Source organism: Puma concolor, chromosome B1 (assembly GCF_028749965.1).
Source record: "Puma concolor isolate L17-30 chromosome B1, mPumCon1.1.hap2, whole genome shotgun sequence".
NCBI classification, from domain to species: domain Eukaryota; kingdom Metazoa; phylum Chordata; class Mammalia; order Carnivora; family Felidae; genus Puma; species Puma concolor.
This window is the reverse complement of record NC_141670.1, coordinates 121,689,101-121,713,518: the sequence shown is the minus strand read 5'-3', so window position 1 is coordinate 121,713,518 and position 24,418 is coordinate 121,689,101. Positions and strand designations below refer to the sequence as shown.

The 24,418-nt window shown below is 36.7% G+C and overlaps 1 protein-coding gene across 1 annotated transcript in view; it reads left to right on the top strand.

Moving 5' to 3' along the window:
- Positions 1 to 2,015: 2,015 nt before the first annotated feature.
- BANK1 (B cell scaffold protein with ankyrin repeats 1) overlaps positions 2,016 to 24,418 on the top strand; it is a 313,964-nt gene continuing 291,561 nt past the window's right edge. Inside the window, exon 1 of the mRNA XM_086704503.1 lies at positions 2,016 to 2,244. Within this exon, the coding sequence (XP_086560629.1) occupies positions 2,175 to 2,244 (70 nt within the window). The 5' untranslated portion in view covers positions 2,016 to 2,174. The remainder of the gene's footprint in view (positions 2,245 to 24,418) is intronic.

The following is a 24,418-nucleotide window of genomic DNA, read 5'->3' as shown; positions in this document are numbered from 1 at the left end:
GAACACAAAACAAAACAGGGTAGCTGTTAACAGCAACAGTAATGAAGCACAAGAATAAACAAGTAAAGAAACTAAACGTTGCCTCATAACTTTTGAATAAGAGTTATATTCCCATTCAAGTACCTAAAACAAAAACAAAGCTGGGATAATTTTTGAACTTTAGTGGAGGGTTTTTAAATATTTTCTAACACAAAGTCTTATTAAATAAAGTGGTTTGAAAAAAATCAGCCCAAAATTTTAAGCACATTTTTGCTTTCATTTTTTCATTTACCAGGATTATGTTGATGTAAATTGTCCAAATGAGCATCTGAAAATGTACTTAATTATCCTGTGTATTTTAAATCTTATTGTATGTATATTAGAAGGACGGTGTCATAAAATTACATAGCTGGCAAAGACTTGAAGGTAATTATTTCCATTTCTTCATTTAACTATGATGGTACAAGGCTCAGAAATATTCAGAATTGTCCTCGTTGCCCAGATAGCAAGGTGGAGAGTCAAAATGGCAATGACAGCCTTCTCACTTCCAGTCCAGGGCTTTCTCCACATGAGGTTGCTCCATACAGAGGACATATACAATGTGCTATCTGAGACTATCCTTATTAATAAATCTTTGTGTGCGGGGAGGGAGTGAGCATTGGGTATTTCTATGGAATAAACTGAAATGCCTTTGAAGATTTGTTGGACACTTAATTGGGGAGCATAAGGTGTAATTCTCATGTCTCTTCCTCCTTAAAGTCATCGTTGAAGTATCTTTTGTGAAGAATGAATATATTTTTACATAAACACACACATACACATATATGTAAGATATGTATATATAATACACACACACACACACACACACACACACACACACACACACACACACATGCAAATGTATCAGTTAGGACCCTGTCTCCACAGTGGCTTGTTTAAAAAAGACTTACACATTAGTTAGAATTGAATTCTGAAAATATTTAGCAAGGGTTTGTATGTTCCCTGCAAACCAAACCCTCTGTCTTTATTGTACTGAGCTCTCTTAGTAAACAGGTATTTATAGAAGACTATACACTTAACTTGTCAATATGATAAATTAGATAGTCTCTTGTTATGTTAGTTCCAATAAAGAAAGTCAACTTAAAGTTAATAACGACATTAAAGGAACTACCAGAAAGTAGAGAAATGTACGTGACAGTTTTCAAAATTGCTGACATTTCACATATTTCTCTAAGTTTTCTTCATTGTGGTATAAACTACAAAAACTAATCGAGTTATGTGGAAAACGTTAACATTTTGGATACTTTGATATTTATGGTATTCCTAAAAAAGACTGTATGAGATAAATAGTGGCTACACAGCTCTCCCTTTTAGATTTCTTTTCTAAAAAAGAGGGAGAGGAACATTTAAACCATGAACTATTACCAAATCTTCAATTTGATCTTCAAAAATATTTTCAATTTCAAAAAGTAAATTACTAAGTTAGAGAACCTTGAGAGAAGAAGGGACATTTATATTAAGGATCTGGGCGAAGTCTGAGTATTTCTCAGTCTTCGAAGCAAGCGAAGTTAAACCCTTACTTGGAGAATCTATTTCAATCCACGTCTTATTTTTTTTACCAGTTCTGACTTGGAGCAGGAGAGGGAAATAAATTTTATACAGTTTTAAAAATCACTTTGCAATTTATGAATCTAGCCTACATAGTATGGGCAAAATGAATATACAAAAAAAATCAACTGTGTATCTGCATCTACATCTTTATATCTTTATTTCTATAACCAGATCCATATATCTGTATCTATCGCTCCCCTTTGCCAGCAAGTGTCTACATCTGGTATCCCTATTTCTTCCCGGAAGTGGGGACAAACTGGAAGACCTAGAATGGGACAAAAGCTGGAGTCACAGGTATCGCAGCTCTAAGATCTCCGGAGTGAACAGGCCCAGAGAGTGTTAGGAAAAACGAGAGCAGCCTAAAAAGCAGGCAAGCGCAAGCCCCCGGGCAGTTTCACTTCCTCAGGGCGCCCTCGCAAGGCCTCGTGGTGACCCTGTGGCCTGAGCCCACGGGCTGCGTTTCCGGACCCTGCGGCCAGACCCGCCCGCGGTGGGATGACGAAGGGGGGCGTCTAGAGACGATCTCGCCGAGAATCTCGGGCAGCAGAGTCCTGTCCGCAGGCTGCCTGGCTTCAGCCGCCGCGATGCTGCCTGCAGCGTCGGGCCGGGCGGGCGGGAGCCGGGAGCGGGCCCCCTGCAGCCCAGCGCCCCCAGGTGGGTGTTCGTGCGTGCGGGCGGCGGGAGGGCGAGGCCGGCCGCGCGGCTCCAGGGCTCGGCGGAGACTGCGCGCGCACCCTTCGGCGATCATTGCGCTCGGGCTGCTGAAGCCCGCGCGCGTAGGGAACTGGGGCACCGGTTCCCGCCGCGTCTGCCGCTCGGCTGGCGACCGGGCTCCAACTGTAATGGGGGTGTGGGGGGGGGGGGAGTGTGGTCTCTGGAGGGGCGGTCTGTCCGGGATGAAGTGGGAGCACCTCTCGTTCGTCCCGTCAAAGTCCGCAACTTCGGAGTGCCTGGAACTTTCCAGAGCGCGTGGGACAGGGCCCTCTAGTTTCTCCAGGCACCTTGGAATGGGTTTTAAAGTTAAGCGCGTGTTTTAAAGTTCTGCGTCATCCTAAAAATTGTGTCAACATTTTTTTTTTTTTTTTTTTTTTTTTTTTTGCAAAACCGCTTGTCCGGTTTACCTGCCCAGCCTTTCAGAATCCAACCCGGTAAATTTCTGGGATGGGCTGGGATCCGTTTAGCGGACGGATTACTCTGGGTAGAGACCCCTCACTCCGCAGATTTTGCTACCTTGGTCAAAGGAGAAGCAGTCAATGTGGTTGAATACATAAATTGATGTTAAGGCAGTTGTACTCAGTTCTTTTTGTGTGTTTTAAATGGATTTGTGAACTAATGATTATAAAGTGTCCAGTTTTGAAATAAAAAAAGGCTTCACTTGGGTATTAAGATTACTGGAGTTGTTCACAGTGAGAAATGCAACAAGAAAATCTGAAAATAGTAATTAGCCGAATAGAATTCTTCATAGCTTCCTAGCATTTTTAAAGGTCATGCTGCTTCTCTTGGATAGTGTGCATGTTTGACAAATACATTTTAAAAGACTGCGTTTCTTAAAATGGGAAGCATGTTTGTGACGATTTAAATGAGAAGAAAAAAATTAGAGCCCACGATATCTTGATGTGCTAACATTTATGATTTCAGCTTAACAATTTAGTTAAATAGAATGGGCTACGATTTGTTCAAACTTCATGATTGAACGGTTTAGCCAGAAAATGACTTTTATTCCCCTCGATAGTCAGGTAATACTTTGAGGGACTTGGTATTGTGAATAATGCTAGAGTGATGCGACCCAGTATTTAGTTCTGATTATTCCTGTGCCTCCTGTGTGATTTCCCCCATCTCCTTTGCTCCTTCCCAATGTGGTATTTATCACTTGCTTCATTTACCTCCTTTGGCCAAGGTAATTACATTTTTTTCTTATAAGGAGCTGACTTTTGGTATTAACCCATGCCTATTCCTAGGCATGAGTTGTCTTCCATGACTAGTTCTGATTAATTCTTCTCATATATGGAGAGCTTTTTTGTGTGTCCTTTCTGTCTGCTTTGGACAAATGTTACCACAGCATGGTAGATTTTAGCTTAATGGGGCACGTTGTGGTGAAATTAGTTCACTGCTTCATTTTAGAGAAGAGAAAGCTGAGACCCAAGTAGTGATTTTCCCATGGTCACACAACTGATTATTATTTGAAGATCATCTATTCATCACTTCGCCAACAACCTTTTATCCCCCTACAAAAGTTGTGTAGTTATATGAGTATAAAATGGTAAACACTGTGAGTATCCAACTTGTCTTTTAATGGAAGCAGGAAGGATATGACACCCAGTACTAAAACAATGTAAAAATACGCATAGTGGATGAAAATTCCATTTAGAAATGTATTTTTCCGGTTTATGTTTAACTAGATACTGGCCACCAATGTCCAAATGAGAAATTCTTTCTTTGCTTTATTCCAAACCTAGTGATTTTAGAAACAAATTTAACTACTACCTTCAATAAGGACTGTTTATTTATTAAAGCATAGACTGTTCCCCACCCCGTAGTTTTTGTGTATTTTTTATTAATATTATTTGATGCCTTTTATGAAGGGAGTTAAATAAATAATTAGCTTAAAAACAAATCATCTGGGGCGCCTCTGTCAGTAAAATGTCAGACTTCGGCTCAGGTCAAGATCTCAAGGCTCCTGGGTTTGAGCCCCATTGGGCTCTGTGCTGACAGCTCGGAGCCTGGAGTGTGCTTTGGATTCTGTGTCTCCCTGGGTCGCCTCCCCTCCCCTGTGCACTTGTGCTCTCTCTCTCCCCCCCCCTCTCAAAAATAAACAGTAAAAAAATTAAAAAAAACCCAGCAGGCATCTACCGTGATTCACCGTGTGCTCGATGCTTATGTATAACTTGTGAGAGACACAGTTTATCTGGGTCTCTCTCTCTGTCATGAAGTTCTTGAAGATTTGAAGCTTTTTATTCTGTCTTCAGTCTTCTAACATAGCAAATAACCTTGATTTCTCCTTCCAAGAAAATACCTTGGTTCTTGTTCTGGCAACTGGTGAAACTTGCCTTCTTCAGACCAGCTGGAAATGTTCAGATAAGGTTGCTTTTGCTGAGATTTTAAAAGAGAGGTAGCTCTCTTAGGGCGTTTTCATTTTAACAGGAATAATTCTGTACTATCTAATGCTTAGGGTTCCAGACTTAAACAGCAGTGTATGTGGTGTGTACTTGGAGAATCAGGGGGAACTTTTTCACCACATCTATCTGAACACATTGTAGGTGATCATGCCCTACTTTTGAAGGCCTATGGACTCAGATTGCCTCACATCAGTCCAGCTTTATTGATTATTTGCTGTTCAATCTTAGACATATAACTAAATCTGTTATTACCTCAGTTTATCCATTTAAAAAGCAAAAGTGGAGACAATAATAATCCTTATTCAAAAGAGTCTTTTTGAGGATTGGAAGAGGAAATACACGCGAAGTGATTTTCAGGGTGCCAGAGCAAATAGTAATTGCTTAGTACATGTTAGCTATTATTTTAATTCTTAGATCATTGGTCAATAGTGTAATATTTACATATAAAAGATAGAGTTTTCTTGGAGAAAACAAACTCTGTTTATGGAGAAAATAAAATTGGGGGAAGACTTGAATGAAGCCATCAAGTTCCCACGTGAAACAAATTAGGGCATATGGCTTCCTGTAGAAAGATAGTGCTATATCCTTGGGGAAATATTGTGGGTAATAGTTGTGAGAGGAGAAAAAAAAGCCCACAGTGAGAAAAACTAAGGATAGAGTGATTAAAAGGGCATTAGACTAGGGCATTTACAGGAAAGAATAAAATGGGAATGATTAAGACAAATTGAGAGCATGTTTTATTTACCCATATCACAGTACCAGTTATGATCTAGTTAAAAAATATAAATATATGTGGAAAAGTAAGCATCAAACTGAAAATTATGGGATCATTCATTGAATTATAAGAAGATGGAGAATCTACCCAAATATTTACTGCTTGGTTAAAAAAAATCCAATGTAAAGAATATCATTCCTGCCAAATATAAGTCACACGTTTTAAGAATTTAAATAGCTGTTACCTGATTACCTAAGTTACAGTTGCTATTTTATTACTTTATATATTATGTAATATCATACAGTAATTTTAGAGACAGCTATGAAATAAGAATAGGAAGGGCAAACATTCCAGAAGTTATTATTTAAAAATAAGTTGTTATATGGCCTTGTAATTCTTTCCTATTCTAAATATAAAGAATAGTATCCAAGTTTCACTGCAGACATTGAAATAGTCCGGGTGGTAAAAATACCAAATATTATATGGAATTATACCCCTTTGTATTTATTTTTCACTCAGATAAAAAGAATGATTTTTTTTAGACATTTACCACTGAATAGAAATGTCTTTGTTGTTTTCAAGTGCTCCTCACTGAAATAATCCAGAAAGACCACTTCCCTTTATAATCCTAAGAAGTGATTTATCAATGCCTTACGTATGGTCTTTTACCAGATTTCCTTTGTATCCAATTAATTAAAATAAGTTATGTTTTATCATACTCTGTCATCTTTTCCTTTCTTTTTTTTTTTTTTTTAATTTTTTTTTCAACGTTTTTTATTTCTTTTTGGGACAGAGAGAGACAGAGCATGAACGGGGGGAGGGGCAGAGAGAAAGGGAGACACAGAATCGGAAACAGGCTCCAAGCCATCAGGCCAGAGCCTGACGCGGGGCTCGAACTCACGGACCGCGAGATCGTGACCTGGCTGAAGTCAGACGCTTAACCGACTGCGCCACCCAGGCGCCCCATCTTTTCCTTTCTTTTAAGCTCTTCTGCTTTTCTGTATTAGTAATTCCCATGCTTCATTTTTTATGTGTTCTGCTTTATAAAGAAGACATACTAAAAAAGTACAAGAATAGTTTCTGACTTGGAATTTCATTTGCCATGTGCCTCATTTTGGGGTTATGATCCATGCTGAAGACTAAGCATCATCCTTTGATTAGGATCAATATTTTCACTCATTTTTTTTTGTTCTAATGTAGCCATAGAAAGGATCATGCCTAACTGTCAGAAAAATAACATAGTGTCAAGACCACTTGAAGTTTTGGCCTTCTTTTAATAGCTGCCACTAATTGTGTTACTACTTTGAATTCATATGATATGGATATCACATTACCTTGATAGGTGAGAGCATCAAATTAGCACCTACTTTGAACAAGAAGTTATATGGTTCAGTATAATTATATGAAAATATTTAATAATTCATTGTGTTATTTCATTTCCTACAAGAACTTGTCTAAGCTATTAAAGTTGTAACTTCCAAGTCATCATATCTTTTTAGGAAGAGTTTAGAGAGCAGAGAAATACATCAAAGATGTGGGAAAGAAACATACCACATCAAAGTGGTATGATTCTGTAAAATCGTGTCACTAGAATGACAACTTGTAGAGTATTTCTTGTGACTGTGCAAAATCCCTAAGGTTTACACATTTTCCTCATTGGTTCATCACATTTTATTTAGATTTAATAGACTGATTAAAAGTTTCAGGAGACAACTTCATTTTTAGTACAATTAGTGAACTACTGCATCACTAATGAGAAAGTCAGTGAGATAAAATTGAGGCAAAATTCTACCTTTATTTCAGTTAATGAGATAATTTCCTTAATTCTCTCATCACTTGTCAATAAAAGTTTAAAACTTTCACTACTCCAGGCACTTATCTATAGACTGAGAACCATCCTTTATCATGTCCTATCCATCCGTGCTTGTGTGTAATGGGTAAAACCGTGGGTCATTCAGATTCCTGGAAATAGTCACTTGGGTCAAGTACAGGCATTTAAGAGGCAGCTTGCTGCCTTTGCTTACTGGCCAGTGATGTGTGTTGTCTGCTTTTACAGATTTGTTGGACTCAACAAACCCTTTCTTTCCTTTCAAACAAGAGATAATAAGACTGTTGTCAGTGGAAGGGGGAAGGATAATGTTTAATGACACACAATAGATAGAGGATGACAGCCAGTTGACTCTTGTCCACGATGGATCATTAGCAAGATGAATCGAGAGAATTAAGGAGGACTGAAAGAGGGAGTAGTCTTAGTTTCCGACTTTCCGTTTCCAGGCCACCTGCACTTGTTTTTCTGATCTGGTCTCCATAAGATGACTGTGGTATCTTTACACTCATATTCTTTTTTAGAATGAGTTTCTCTTTTTTTGGAGGAAAAAAATACATTTGGGGCTAGAATACCTGTATTTCTCAAATACTGTCTCTTCTGTTTCCATAAGCTTCTTCCCTTTTAGAGAGTTATTGTTAAGATGATGTCTATTCTGCATCTTTCATCGCAAGTTAAACAATCTGTGAATTAGGTCTTTTATGCACTGAGAATAGGATGCCTTCTAAGTCTAGTGGTTCTCCTGATAAGAATATTTGGAGTTATCTCACTTGATTACTGAAATTGAAGAAAATCCATGCAGTTATTTTTGTCTCTAAACTTAAAGCCCCTGGAGTTGGTGAGGAAATAATTCACTCAAAGGTTAATATTCTAAGAGTTAAGCACTATTAAGAAGTTTAGAATTTTGAATTATATAGTTATAAAATTGTATTAATCATAAAATTACAATAGTGTTTTTTAATAGTTTTGATAGGATGTTTTTACTTCCTTAAAAACTGATAGCATATTACTTCTAGCAGATTTTAAAAATGTATTTAAATCAAGGCCTACAGGGGCGCCTGGGTGGCGCAGTCGGTTAAGCGTCCGACTTCAGCCAGGTCACGATCTCGCGGTCCGTGAGTTCGAGCCCCGCGTCGGGCTCTGGGCTGATGGCTCAGAGCCTGGAGCCTGTTTCCGATTCTGTGTCTCCCTCTCTCTCTGCCCCTCCCCCGTTCATGCTCTGTCTCTCTCTGTCCCAAAAATAAATAAATGTTGAAAAAAAAATTAAAAAAATAAATAAATAAATAAATCAAGGCCTACAGAGAGAATGCTTATGACATTTAATCTTAGTCAAGGAGAAAGAGGAGGTATAAAAGTAGCATAATTTACTAGCTAGTATCGCAGTCCCTCTGGGGGATTAAGTTTTTCAAACTTAAAGCCAGCTGAGAAATCAGCATTTATTAAATGAACCATACTCTTCCCAGTAAACTGAAATACAGTTGATGCTTAAGCAACAGGAATTTGAACTGTAAGGGTCCACTTATACATGTTTTTTGTTTTTTAATAAATACAGTATAATACTGTAAGTGTATTTTCTCTTCTGCATGATTTTGTTGATATTTTCTTGTCTCTAGCTTATTTTATTGTAAGAATATAGTATATAATACATATAACATATAAAATCTGTGTTAATAGACTATTTATGCTATTGAAAAGGCCTCCAGTCAATAGTAGGCTATTGGTAGTTAAGTTTTGGGGGAATCACAAGTTATAGGAGGGTTTTTGACTGCATAAGGGGTTGATGCCTCTAACACCCACATTGTTCAAGTGTCACCTATTCCATTTTTGCCATACCACAAAGTCTCATGCATCCTGGAATCTGCATTCTGAATTGTCTATTCTGTTCCACTCATGTATTTATTTCCAAGCCAATATCTGCTAAGGAAAGTTCTCCTGAGGGATCTTCTTTATTTGATTTTATTTTTTAATTTCTTTTAATGTTTAATTTTGAAAGAAAGAGAGAGAGAGAGAGAGACAGAGCATGAGTGGGGGAGGGGCAGAGAGAGAGGGAGACACAGAATCCGAAGCAGGCTCCAGGCTCTGAGCTGTCAGCACAGAGCCCAACACGGAGCTCAAACTCATGAACTGTGACATCATGACCTGAGCCAAAGTTGGACATTTAACCTACTGAGCCACCCAGGTGCCCCCTGAGGGATCTTCTTTTCCATAATTTTCTTATTTAAGAAATCCCATAAATTTCTTATTTATTATTAGTTTTTCATTACTTACGTTAAGAGATTATTTTATCTACTTTTCCCCCTTCCATGAAACAATTGGAATATTGTGTAACACTTGGAGACATTTAATGAAAGCAATCTAGCCATTTTAGGCAGAAAGAACTTTGATATAGGAAATTAGCTTTTACATATTTGGTGTAAAGGATTTGGGAGCGATCTCTAGTCTGGACCACCAGGAATAATTTTCCTAACTAGGCTATGGGAACCAGTATTCATAAGTGGCCAGGGGCATCTGCTGTTTTATAACCATCAGGAAGCTGGGGAATCAGGAAGAACGAGCTGTTGGCACCTGAAAGAGACTGGTGCCAGGATCCCAAGAATTTCTGGCTCATGAGCCATCTCCTATTTGCTGGATCTGCACCAATAAAAATAGATGCCTTTCATTGCATTGGAATTGTATTATATTTATATACTTATTTGGGGAGAATCAACTTTAAATGCTATTAAATCTTCTATTGGATTAATTTGAGTAGAAAATTCTGTGTACAAAAGGTCCTAGGTTTCAGAAGAAATATATAGTAACTTGGTTTATTTAAACCACATGACGAAGTTGGAAACTTTCCACTCACTCATGTTATAACCACATGAAAGTTGAACTTTCCTGTTGTGGTTCTATGAGTAAATGTAACAAGAGTTTGCTTTCTATATTTAAAATGTCTTTCCAGGTAAATGAATTTTCTCACAAAATTTATTCTTTGAATCATTAATTGTGACCTTTGCATTAATATTATAGGAAGGAAAATATCTAATGTTTTATTAGTTTTAAACAGTATAAGATGTTACAATGAAAAAAAAGCATGCACAACCTTTTTAAAGGAATTTTGTTAATGTTTTATTTATTTTTGACAGAGAGACAAGAGTGTGAACGGCAGAGGGGCAGTGAGAAAGGGAAACACAGAATCCAAAGCAGGCTCCAGGCTCTGAGCTGTCAGTACAGAGCCAGACAGGGGGCTTGAACTCACGAACAGCAGATCATGACCTGAGCTGAAGTAGGAAGCTTAATTGACTGAGCCACCCAGGTGCCCCTTAAAAGAAATTTAAGATAGATCTTTGGGTATACATATAGAATTGCAGTTTAAAATATATCAAGATTTTTATTGTGTTATAGAGCAGTCACCTATTCTCCTAATCTCTCACCTGTTTTCCTATACTTTTTTCCAATTTAACACCGTAAATATATTTTAAAGGTAACTAAATATGTCTATGTTTGTGGATTAATTCTCTATATCAATATCTGTAACTATTCATATCAACTCAAATATGGAAACTGTCACTTATTGTGTGATTTTAAACAAATTACTCATCTAAAATCCAATTTCTTGGGGAACCTGAGTGGCTGGCTCAGTCAGTTAAGCTGTGGACTCTTGATTTCAGCTCATGTCATGATCTTATGGTTTGTGAGAACGAGCCCCACTTAGAGCTCCACGCTGAGAGTGCACAGAGCTTGCTTCTGATTCTCTCTCCCTCTCTGTCTGCTCCTCCCCCACTCATGCTTACTCTCTCTCCAAATAAATAACTTAAAAAAATTCTAAAATCCAATTTATTTATATCTGAGATAAGAAACATATCTATTTTTGATATAATTGAATGTAGTTCTGTCTGAAAAATGCCTGGAGCATTTATAGCAGGCGCTTAGCAAACGGCATATATTAATACCTTCAGTATTCAAATTTCACTTTTATTAGATGGAATGTGTTTACATGATTCCTTGTCTGTATTTCTGGTGTGACATATGAATCTCAAGATTGAGAGCTTCATGTAAATGTCCTTTTTTGTTCTCCTGTTTAACCTTTCTAATTGTTCTATTAAACACAATAATATCTCAAACACGTTTCTCTGGTTATTCTCTACAGATTGAACTGGATGAAACCTATGGTCTGCCAGGAAAACAAATTATGTGATTTTATATGTGAAACTGTGTTTTGTCTTCAGGGAAACTAGTTAATGGGTAAAGAACAGTTTTCTCCCATTTTGAGAATTCAGTTTTTAAAATAATTAATGTTTATTTATTTTTGAAAGTGAGAGAAAGAGAGAGAGAGAGAGAGAGAGAGAGACAAAGCGCAAGCAAGGGAGGGGCAGAGAGAGAGGGAGACACAGAATCTGAAGCAGGCTCTAGGCTCCGAGCTGTCAACACAGAGCCCGATGTGGAGCTCGAACTCACGAACCACGAGATCATGACCTGAGCCAAAGTTGGGCGCTTAACCGACTGAGCCGCCAGGCGCCCCAAGAATTTTACATCATATTCTTTTAAAATAAAAATGTGATTAATTTTCATTTATTAATTCTTGAAGATTTAGCCTACAACTATAAAGTATATTATCATACATCCTCTCTGCCCCTCCCTGCAAAGAAGAAAACCAACACACACACAAAAACTGGATAATAGCGGATTCAAAGTCTCTTAGCTTTTGGGATGAAGGCATTTCTAATACCATACAAGTAAAAATAACAGTTGATTTAGTTATATAGGTAAAGATTTAGTGATATCTTCAGAATTGCTTGAATTATGTCTAAGCAATTTACTCCTAATAGAGTATAAATGTATATAATGTCTCACTTAGATCTTTCAGGGTCCAAAGAATAATAGGAAGGTTCTCCTAAGCAAATTTCTGGTTGAGAGTAACCTATGGGTAATTAGAAAGCACGTGTAATTATAGAAAGAAAGGGAGAGCTTTTCTATTTCGTTTGTGAGGACCAGTCTGCTGTGAAGTTAGCTATTAACACATATTTCATTCCTGCTTCTGCTTAGGAGAATATAGAAGATTCATTAAAAAGTATGTTCATATTTCATTTTATTACGTTAAAATATTTTATTGCTTTATGACTCCTTAGAACAATTTTCTCAACTGGTACATATAAAAACCTAGGCTCCTCATTCTTTAGGTAATTCTGTTACAAGACCTCTCTGTACTCATGATGAAAAGAGGAAAGAACATTTGGTAATACTTGCAGCATAGTAGGTGCTCTGTGATTGATAATTGTCATGCCTGTTGCTAGGTGAAAATGGTGGGCCACGTGGGAGATTATGAAGGGTGATTCATAATTTCTCTTACCTGATGGCCTGAGCTCATGCTTCCAGGGCTTTCTTTTTTTAGTACTGTGCTGTTCAATCTGTATTGTGTACCATATGTGTTCCTTGGAGAAAGTGTTCTGTGAAATAAGTTTTGAATGTGCATACTGGGACATTCTGATAAATTTCTGCAACTATGTATCTTCAGTTTTCTCTAATCCAATATTTCACGAACATATTTAACCATGGAATGCATTGTCATCTGAACACTGGTAGAGAAAGAGGGTTTTTTGCACCACGTTTTCATCCCTGTTAAATGGCAAGTAGTTCTTGAGAGGATGGTTCTTTCAAGCCCGAGATCGGTAACACTGCTTTTTGTGCCATTTCCTCAGCTCTTGGGCCTGGCCATCTTTTGAATGAGAGGGAGGTGGGCGTATAATAAGAATAGAAACAGAGGACGGTATACAGTAGGGAAAATGGCATTGACAGGTTGAGTAAGACACACACAATATGCCTATTTCTTTAATTCCCTTATGATTAATTCTAACTATTCAAATGAGAGCTTTGATTGTGAGATGTGTTAGAGAAAATAGGAATAAAATCAGAAGGGGATTATCTGTTGGGGAAAGTAAAGTAGGAATGAAATGAAACTGGGAACATGTGTAAGGCATTCTAAATATAAGAATATTCTGGACTGTGTGTGTTCACGCAGTTGGTATTTCAATAGCATGTATGCATCTCAACTGATTTTGCAGGTATTTTCATTTGTCAGACTATGTAAACCTGCCACTGTGTGAATAATCATGTAAGCTATGTAAGTGACCTCACATTGTTCAAAAATTGGCATATTATTCATCAGAATATTCCAAAAATAATATCAATTTGACTACTTGGATGTAACCAGATTGTTTCCATGTTAGAAATGTGTGTCAATGAAACACACGTTTGAAGCAAGCATATAGGTTATTAGAAGTCACCCAAATAAATTATTGCTGAAATATTTTCCTAATGGAAAAAACAGTAACTGATACAAATGCAAATAATTTAAACTGACAATTTTATGTCTTGGAGACTGGCTAACAGTTCAGGTAAGCAACGTGACTTTTATTATTCTGATAGATCCGGATGCTCTTGAAAGGAAGGCGTAGCCTCTGGCATCCATTCAGCAGAGGTAAGCGCATTAAGAGATGTTTGCTGATTAGCTAGTAGCACAGGAGTGACAGTAAAGTAGCCAGTTAAATTTATGAAAAAAGGATAAATGAAGTCGTTGCCATTTCTGAATGCCCTATTGCTGGGGTGTAAATCTAGCCTCAGATAATAACAACCCTGGCTTTGGCTTTCTTTTTCAAATTGGTTTGCAGAAGAGCTTTCTTTGATTATGACAAAAAGTATTAAAAATTCACAAAACCTGTCACACAAAGATAATTTAGGGCATTTTCCAATATTAAATTAACTTTTAATCTGATAACAAGTAGTTTAGTTATTTTTACTAAAATGTCTATAACCTTTTAATATAACTTAGCGTATTAAAAAATCTTCTGGGGCAAGTAGAAAAACTATGATTAGGGTAGAAAAGTGAATGAAATTTAATACCCTCCATTTGTATCTGGAAGATGAAATAATTTTATTATTCTTTTTCTAGAATAATACATACACGTAATTGAAAATATGTAGAGTGACTAAAAAATAGGAAAAAACACAGTGTATATCCTTCTACTTTTTATTTTTCTATGTTTACTTTTAACAGTTTTACTTGTTCAGCTTTCTAGTGGTAATATATTTACTATTTGTGTATGCACTTTAAAGTCACATTTGCTTGGCTATTTGGTGACCTGTCATTTATAAATGTTTCAATTTTGCTCTCTCTTCGTATAAATTATTGCACAATGTTTAAAACAAAAGGAGAGGGGCGACTGGGTGGCGCAGTCGGTTAAGCGTCCGACTTCAGCCAGGTCACGATCTCGCGGTCCGTGAGTTCGAGCCCCGCGTCAGGCTCTGGGCTGATGGCTCGGAGCCTGGAGCCTGTTTCCGATTCTGTGTCTCCCTCTCTCTCTGCCCCTCCCCCATTCATGCTCTGTCTCTCTCTGTCCCAAAAATAAATAAATGTTGAAAAAAAAATTTTTTTAAACAAAAGGAGAATCCACAGTGATTTTTTTGGATAAAGAATAGATCATTATCCATACAAGAATATTATTAATCTAAAGAAAGACTAAACAGTTTTTAATAATATAGGAAATATTTTTCCATTGCACTGGATTTGAAGCCAAAAAAGCACATGACCACCTAATGGCTCTGTCACTAATGAACGCTGTGATCGCTATGATGCCCAGGAGACATTATGTATACTGATGATCATATTAATTATTTATGAGAATGATTGGCTCATAATAGTAGTTCAATTAGTATCTATTATTTTAAGAGAATAACACTGCAGAAATTAAAATTGCTTTCTCTTGGGACACCTGGGTGGCTCAGTCAGTTAAGTGTTCAACTTAGGCTCAGGTCATGATCTCACAGTTCATGAGTTTGAGCCCCGTGCGGGGCTCTGTGCTGACAGCTCAGAACCCGGAGCCTGCTTTGGATTCTGTGTCTCCCACTCTCTCTGCCCCTCCCCCACTCACACTCTTGCTCTCTCTCTCTCTCCCAAAAATAAATAAACATTAACAAAATTAAAATTGCTTTCTCTGGGCATTTAGGATTGAGGATATTTGTCAAGAAAGAGTGGACTAATGCCTTCATTATCTTATGCCAGATTAATTATCCTTCATCATTCACTCTTCAAACATGTATTCCTGATCTGTGCTAGGCTCAAGAAATACATAAAAAGGTAGCTCCAGCCTTCAGGGACTGTATTTAAGTGAAATAAGTATGGAAAAGCTGAATGGCACTATTTCTTTTTATCTTCACTCCAAGTCAACATCAGATGACTCAGAAACCTTCAGCCTCTGAGATCTCAATAATTTAATCATGAGAACTAGTTAGCAGGGTGAGCTACAGCTAAGAGTGTTTACTGTGACTATTGGGGGTGATTCCTGATGCGTAACTTCTGTTCCAGAAAGTCACTACTCATTTCAGAATGCAGTCATGAGTACAGTCCCTTGGGACAGAGTTTTGCAAATTTCAGTCATTCTCACAAAACCTTCCTCAAATTTTTGGCTACAGTACTCTCTTGTTTAAGAAAAAAAAAAATTCTTTAAACTAACTTTTTTTTTTTCAGCTACATATGTTTTAAAGGAACATTTATATCAGTACCATAAATGAAAAAATCATTACCCTTTGCCATAAAGAGAAGGTGACCATACAAATAAACAGACTGAAAGTAAAGTAGTCTTGAAACAATTTTAAGTAAAGGCAGGCTCTGGACACACAGGTCAACCTCTATTTGATAGTATTGGAGTTCATGAAGTTACAAGAGCTCCAATCTGAGACGCTGTCCTTGACCGAGTCAGGATTAAAGAAGTATTCTAAAGGGAAGGACTTCCTCGCTCCATGATTCCCTGCTACTGTGTCTCTGGGAATTGGGATCCCACCCACTGGCAAATGCTGTCCTCCAAAGACCAATTTCAACTTAAAAAAAAAGTGTTGAAATGAAGTTTGAATCAGCACTTACAGGTGTCAGGAATGACAATAAATCCTCTATACGGTTTATCTCATTTAATTCTCACAATAACTGATTTTGTAGGTGCCATTATCTGTATGTTTCATGGGGGAAATCTAAGCTCAGAGAGGTTAATTATTTGCTTGAAGCTGGCTGAATTTGGATTCCAAGACAGCCTGACTCCAAAGCCTGGCTTACTAGCCACTCTACAACTCTCTAAAATGAACTCATTTTATTCTCACACAACTGCATGTGTACACCCATTTTAGAAAAGCATCCTCCCATGTGGACATTCCCATTTTTATAGTCAGTGAGGTAAGCATGTATATAGAAAGCCATTTTGGTAGAAAATAAGCAACTAATGTTACCATTAGTAGGTCAACATGGAAACATTTTTTGCAAGGGATAAAATAGACACAACTGTTGCTAACTAACAGTTGTAAACATTTAGAAAGTTTTGCTGCTCTCAAGGTCCTTGGAGGTGAGTGAAATAATAGGAAGTAAAATATCTACAACATAATGCTAGAAAAACAGTCTTTAATGAAGGCCATTAGGATATTTAAAATCATCAAGGCTATAATACAGATGTGATTAAAATATATTGAAAATGCCTGCCATAAAGAGTACTCTAAAGATGCAAGGCTAATAATTTGCATCTGCCTAATGCTTTGCATCCTCAAAGGAATTTTCAACCCCCTCCTAATTGACTCTTAGAAAATTCTTCTAATGTATCATTTACTTTGACTCAAGGAGAAATCTAAACAATGATCATTTAAACTATTTAATCAGTGTTATCCTGCAAATATTCTGTGAGGAGAGGCAGAAGGTATACTTGTACATATATCTGTTTTACTTCAGAAGATTTTAAGAAAGGGAGAAAAGAAGTAGAGCTGAAAGTAGTATTCTGTTGTTTGGTAGATGGAATAAAGCCTCCCCAAAGGTGTCTACATCCTAATCACCGGAGCTCTGAATATGCTAAGTTACATGGAAAACAGAAATTAAGGTTGTAGATGGAAATAAGATTGTTAAACAGTTTACTTTGGGATGGGGAGATTATCATGGATTATCCAGGGAGCCCAAATGTAATCCCAAAGACCCTTACACGTGAAAGAGACAGGTTGTGTGTGTGGGGGGGGGGGGTATCAGACACGTGACAACATGAGAAGGACTCAGCCCAATTTTGCTGGCTTGAACATGGAGGAATGGAGCCATTAACCAGGAGCTGTGGATGGCTTCTAGGGACTGGAAAATGCTAGTAAGTGGATTCTTTCTTAAGGCCTTCAGAGGAACAAAGTCCTTCCGATGTCTTGATTTTGGCCTCATGAGACCAGTTTCAGACTTCTAACCTTTTCTACTGTCAGATAATTAATTTGTGTTGCTTTATGCCACTAAGTTTGTGGTAATTTTATACAGCAGCAACAGGAAATGAATGCAGATTTTTAAACACATGTGGACACCACAAGGACAAAGAATAGCATGAATACCACAGTTAGGGCTGTATCCATCAGATGTTCATACACCATCAGTCTAGATAAAACCCTGGATATAACCATGAGGAAGTAAGCTTTTATAAAGTCTAAAGAGCATATCAATATTACCCTTAGGTTGTCATCCTTGGCGAGATTTATACTTATTCATTGCTGAAACATCTCTCTGGAATTCGCTGTTGTTTCTACAGTGAAATACAAAAGAAAGTCCCGTTATCTTTTGTTCACATTTGGTGTTTTTACCAGTTTAATAATCCTTATCATTAATGCTAGTGGCTGCTGCTGCTATTACAGTTCTTACTAGGACAGAGATGTGAGCTTCAGCAAGGTATTTACCTTCTCAGTGCCTCAGGCACCGTAAGTGCAAAATGGGATAAGAAGAGCACTTGTTCATGGGGTGGTTATGAGGTTAAAAGAAGTTAATTCTCATGAAACACCAGAACAGCCATCAGCACATTTTAGGTACTAGCTACATTTAGGTAGCCTTTGTTAGAATGACCATCATCATTGTCATACTCACCGCTACACTTATCAATGACCGCTGAATGCCAGGATGTAGTCTGACATACAGGCTTCAGATTTTGTCTCTCGGAATTAGGGATCAGTATCTTGATTTTTTCAGGTTAAGAAACTGAAACAGCTTAACCATGCTGAGGAGTGAAAACTGTTGTCAAATATTTGGCTAAACTTCTTCTGGGCTTTGTGCAAGATGCCATATCTGCCTCCATTACAACTGTTCCGACCCCTCAAAGGGCAAAAATGCTCTGAGAGACAACTGATTTAGATGTGCACTCCTTACAAAAGGTCACTAATATTATTTTATGATCCCACTTAGTTTAACATCTGAACATGAACCAGTTCTAATCCTGGTAGGGAATTATTTTGAGACTGTTTTCTCCTAATGATAAAAAGTTGGTTGGAGCCAGGCTGGTTAGCCATGCATAGAACCATATGGGATAATTTTTAAGGATATTTTCTTATAAACGTGATATATGTGCATTATAAAACATTGAAAAATAGAGAATAGGGATAAAATTATAATATACCAGTTTTCCCCTCAAAGATAAGTGTTGATAATATGCATCTTGAATCATTTGAGTGTGTGTGTGCATACATAAAAAAGCTCACATTGTTTATATGGTTTTGTAATATTCAGTGTGATTTGCACATTCATTCATGATACATTTTCAATTCTTTATGTCAAAAGAGACATTTTGTAGAATTTAAATCTTTGAAATTTGTAAACCATTCAATTCTGCACTTTGTGAGACCGAAAGATTTATTGATACTTTATTTCCAAGATAATACTTTTACAGTAACCCTAGGATAAATAAAGATTCTTCAACTACAGATCTTAATGCAATATTATAATAAACTACCTTGTGCTAAGGTAATTTCCAAAAATCTATTTCTTTTTTTATTATATGTAAGTTCCTTCAAGGGCAGGAATTGTGCTTCATAATCTTTATATCTCTTAAAGTCTGAACAATTGTTTTGGATAATGAACATTAAATGGTTATTTAGTAAATATATGAAAATATATAAATGATTAGGGAATTGATATTGAGGTATTTTTGTCATCATTATGATACTTTTGGATGATTATGGTAAATTATCCTGCTAAATTTCAGAATGCTTGATCTGAAAATCCAAGCAATGAATGAGACTGTAAAAGGTTAGAATGGTTTAAATAGGTGGTGGGGATGAAGGAGCTCACTCGTGGTAATACACAGCAGGTGATGTATGGAATTGCTGAATCACTTGAAACTAATATATATAACACTGCATGGTAACTAACTTGAATTAAAATATTTAAAAAAAGAAATTAAAGCAAAGGTAATGTTAGAGCAGTGAAGATCCGGATAAAGAAGGTTAGGGATGATTATCTGTTAAATCTGATTAATCTGGAAGTATCAATAATTTCCAGTGAATGAGCTGGTATCCTTCGTCTCTGTATTTTTAAATCTGTTGCTGATTTTCAACTTTCCTGCAGTTGTAAACTACGTTAAAATATAAGAATTCCTCAAGTTCAAGCTGCAGGATTTTTAATTACTAATAGTATCTTATTTTTACACACTCAGAAAAAATATATAGGGGAAAATTCATCATTTGGATAGCTCTTCTCTACACTGTGTTTAAATGTAAGTAATTAAGCCATCTGACTCAATAAATAAAATGGATTACTAAAGTTAAGAATAAATTTAAAACATTTATTTTCATATATTCTTCATAGCTCTATCTTTAAAACTTTATATGGTGTAAAGCTTCTCCTTATACATTTTAATAGGAGAGAAGAAATATAGAAAATGTAAAAAATTCTTTCTGGTTCTTCATATTCTAAAATCATATTTCTTTGTCTGAAACTTTACATTTTTAAAGAATTCATGCATAGATTTTATTATACATTTCCAAATGTCAAATATTAATGAAAATAGCCCTATCAGGAATTCCCTGTGCTTCGTTATTTTAGTTCAGAATAGAGTTCAGTATTTAATCTGGTGCAAAATATCAGCCATGGGTAAAGTAACTGAACATTAATTTTTGTAACTTTGGCTTTTGTAACCAGATTAGTGCCTGACTTCTGGGCTGTTAATTTTCCTAATACGGCACCTAGACTATGGTAATTCATAATAGCAAAACAATTTTTATAAACGTTAGCGTGAAATGGAATACTTTTAAAATTGCCTTTATTTAACCACATGTGGCTTAAATCCCCCTGCCCCCAATCACAGTTTATATTACTTTATTTAGTTTTGGATAAACATCATAAACGCAATATTCACTTTAGAATTACAACCTGAATTTTAGATATATAATTTCAAATATTGTGTTCTTTGTCTGGAAACAGAGAATTTGGCCCTCATAAACAAATCATATTGGTGAAATAAGGCAGACTTTGAGTAAGTTAGAGACTTCAGTGAATTAAATATAAATATGCATTCATTCTTTAACAAACAACATAAGCCCTTTGGATTTTTTTCCTCATTAGGAAAGACTAAAGTCCTGTATTTTTATACATCAGCAAAATTTCAGAGATAATAACTGTAACTGTAGTCATCAAATATAGTACTAGAAGTACTATCTGTATAAAAAAAGACTGCAGTTATTCTCAAACTTGAGTGGACCTAAGAATTACTGGGATGCTTTGGATACTTTGTTACAAGGTGGATAGTTCTTTGGGCTGCGCCCCAATCCCAATTCTGATTCTATCAAGCTCCCAAAGTGGTTCTGATACAAGTAAGCCCTTGACCACATTATGAGAAGAGAATGGAGTCACAACAGGGCAGTATAGCTCTTATCACATGCTTAGCATGGTGGAGGACGTTTCTCGAGGTGCCCAGGGTTTTGATCCTTTGCTACTGTGTGAGCTCTACCCAGAAGTCATGTTTACCAAGAGTATAGGCCTCAGGAGGCCTTGGGTTGCTTCTGAGAGTGGTAAGAGACACACTTTGCTAGGTCTGCTATTTCCCTTTTTGGTCAAAAATGGCTACAGAGGATGCAAACATCAGGAAGGGGTGGGGTTTTACATGCTTGCTGGTGTTACTTTCAACAAATGAGTAGAAAACTCTCCTGTTTTTTAATTTGGTATCAACATATTCCTATTATATAGCCACTTTACAAGCCCCATAGTAGGCAGGCTGTGAGATAAACTTCCCACGGAGGGTTTTGCTAAAGGTATGTTCTGACTCGGTTATATTCTCATATTATGACATCGTATGTAATTCTGCACCTAACAAAACTGTTGAAAGACATTAGTGTCTAAATAATAATCAAATATTAGCCTATGTAATGAGAATGCAAAATTTCCTTATAATTCGAGGACATGGAGTATATTTGTCATGCCCTTGATTTATATATTTTAGTAATAGAGACTACACAGCATTCATTTGCACAGTTGGATCTCCCCTAACGTCCATGAAAAGAATTCATGAAGAAAAAGAAACTATTTGGTCATTGTTCTCTAGCCATGATTAGCTGTACCTTTCCCACCAACCCCCCCCCCCCCCCATCATCTTGTGTTTTGGAAAAAAGGGGTAGAAATGGGAAGTGAGATAGAGCAAAGAAACAAGGGAATATCAAAACAATTTTCTCTAGCTTAGAACTAGGACAGCAAAATTAGATTTGCCAATGTACCTAAAGTTAATTCTCTTTTTAATCTGATCAACGGATCATATGCTCTTATCCACTGGGGATGTCAAGGAAGGGACTGCAGTTTAATTCATTTTTTCAAGAATATTACCTGTACTATGGTTTGATACCCAAGCCAGAGTTGGGAGTCGATGTGAATTTAAGCCCAGCTCTGTGACTTACTCTTGGTGTGATGTTGGGCAAGTCTCTCAAACATTCTAGCTTATGTTTTAAGTGTAAAATATTGTTTTTGACTTCAATTCAGCTAAAAAACTATTCTTAAAACTGTAACACTATGAATAAAAACATATGTACCGTAAAATTAATGTGAATGCCCTTTGTATATTATTAGTATTGAATGGAATTTCAGTTCCTTTGAAATATGTCACATTTATAATTAAGTGTTAAGCCACTTTCCAGTAAAGAAAATTCAGAGACTTGTATTAGGGATGGTGGTGGGGATGGAACAAAAAATATCCCTCTTCAGTCCTTAAGTTGTTAAACAACCAAGAAATAAAACAAAAGAATAAGGCAGAGGGGAAATCAGATATTGCCTTTATTATTCCTGGAGTTGGCACCGGCTAATGTGGTGTGTATCTGTGAGTTTATAACATGAGATTTCAGAATTAGACAGAGTTACCCGCCAAACACAGAAGACCTTGGACCATAGACCAAGAGCTATCAAGAGCATATGCCCTTATATGCTACAGAAACTAAACAAAACCACAATAAGTAAGAACTGGGATACTAATTGCAAGCTTATCCTGAATCCTTCCTCGCTAGTGTTTCCTGGTCACGTAAAGAAGATTCAACTTTTAGATTAGAGATTTACTGAAATTATTAGTGGCTAATTTAGATTTGTATCATATTCTGTCTTCGTACATTTTTAGTGTTAGGTAATATGGGCATATCATTATCAATAGAGTTTAAGTATGTTATAAATAGCTGAGTTACTCTCTTAGGGAGTTACCACTCTGGACATATTTTTTTTTCAAGTTTTACTAATGTCTTAGCAGATTTATCTTTTATAGTCATAGATATTGAAGTACAAACTAAAGTGAAATTAATTTTTAGTGTACTTTTCTGTGTAATTGACAACCCATGTATTTATGTAAATTTAGTTCTAGTGACAATTCCTCAAGGATATCTCTGGTTTGTGTCTTCAGTATCTCTACCTTTACTGCCCTAAGTTTGTTTAATTATATGCTTTTCTTTGAAATGAACTTTGAATGTTTGTGGAAAGTGCTTTGCCACAGGGCAAGATACTTCCAAGATGAATTTTCTTACAACCATATAAAAACTGGTATAACCTTGAACCTATTGTGACTCTAACAAATACTCAGCAAGCATTTGTTGATTACCATTGTGGCGTTCGTGATACCTGTCGTTACATTGTCCAGTTATACTTGTTATACTGCTCCAATTACTTAGAAAAAAACTAGGAAACATGAATTCAAATACATCTTTTCTTCATGTAAATCACAAAGAATATAAGGGTATCATTGCGTGGAAGAAAGTAACTTGTAGGCTCATGTTTTCCTTTTTTTTTTTTTTTTTAAATTTTTTTTCAACGTTTATTTATTTTTGGGACAGAGAGAGACAGAGCATGAACGGGGGAGGGGCAGAGAGAGAGGGAGACACAGAATCGGAAACAGGCTCCAGGCTCTGAGCCATCAGCCCAGAGCCCGACGCGGGGCTCGAACTCACGGACCGCGAGATCGTGACCTGGCTGAAGTCGGACGCTTAACCGACTGCGCCACCCAGGCGCCCCTAGGCTCATGTTTTCCAGATAATGTTTTAAGTTTTTTATTTTAATTCCAATATTGTGAGCATACAGTGTTACATTAGTTTCAAGTGTACAGTGTAGTGATTCAACAATTCTGTACATTACTCAGTGCCCATCATGACAGGTGCACTCCTTAACCCCCATCACCTATTTAACCCATCCCTCCCCACCTCTCCTCTAGTACCCTAGAGTTTGTTCTCTATAGTTAAGATTCTGTTCCTTTGTTTGCCTCTCTCTCTCTTTTTTTACTTTCCCTTTGCTCATTTGTTTTGTTTCTTCAATTTCACCTATGAGTGTGAGTGAAATCATATGGTATTTGTCTTTCTCTGACTGACTTATTTCACTTAGCATTAAGCCCTCTAGCTCCATCCATGATGTTGCAAATGACAAGATTTCATTCTTTTTTATGGCTGAATAATATTCCATTGCGTGTATATACCCCATCTTCTTTATCCATTCATCAGTCAATGGACACTTGAGCTACTTCCATAATATGGCTGTTGTGAATAATGCTGCAATAAACATAGGGGTGCATGTATCCCTTTGAATTTGTGTTACTATATTTTTGGGGGTAAATACCTTGGATCATGGGTTCTGTTTTCAACTTTTGAGGAACATCATGTTTTCCACATGGCTCCATCTGTTTGCATTCCCACCAGTAGTGCACAGGGGTTACTTTCTCTTCACGTCCTCACCAGCACTTGTTGTTTCTTGTGCCTTTGATTTTCTCTATTCTGGCAGATGTGAGTTGATATCTCATTGTAGTTTTGATTTGCATTTCCCTGATCATTTCATGTGTCTGTTTGCCCTCTGTATGTCTTCTTAATGTTTTCTTAATTAGTAACCTCATTTGTATATTTTAAGTCTGAAATGAGCATATTCTTTTC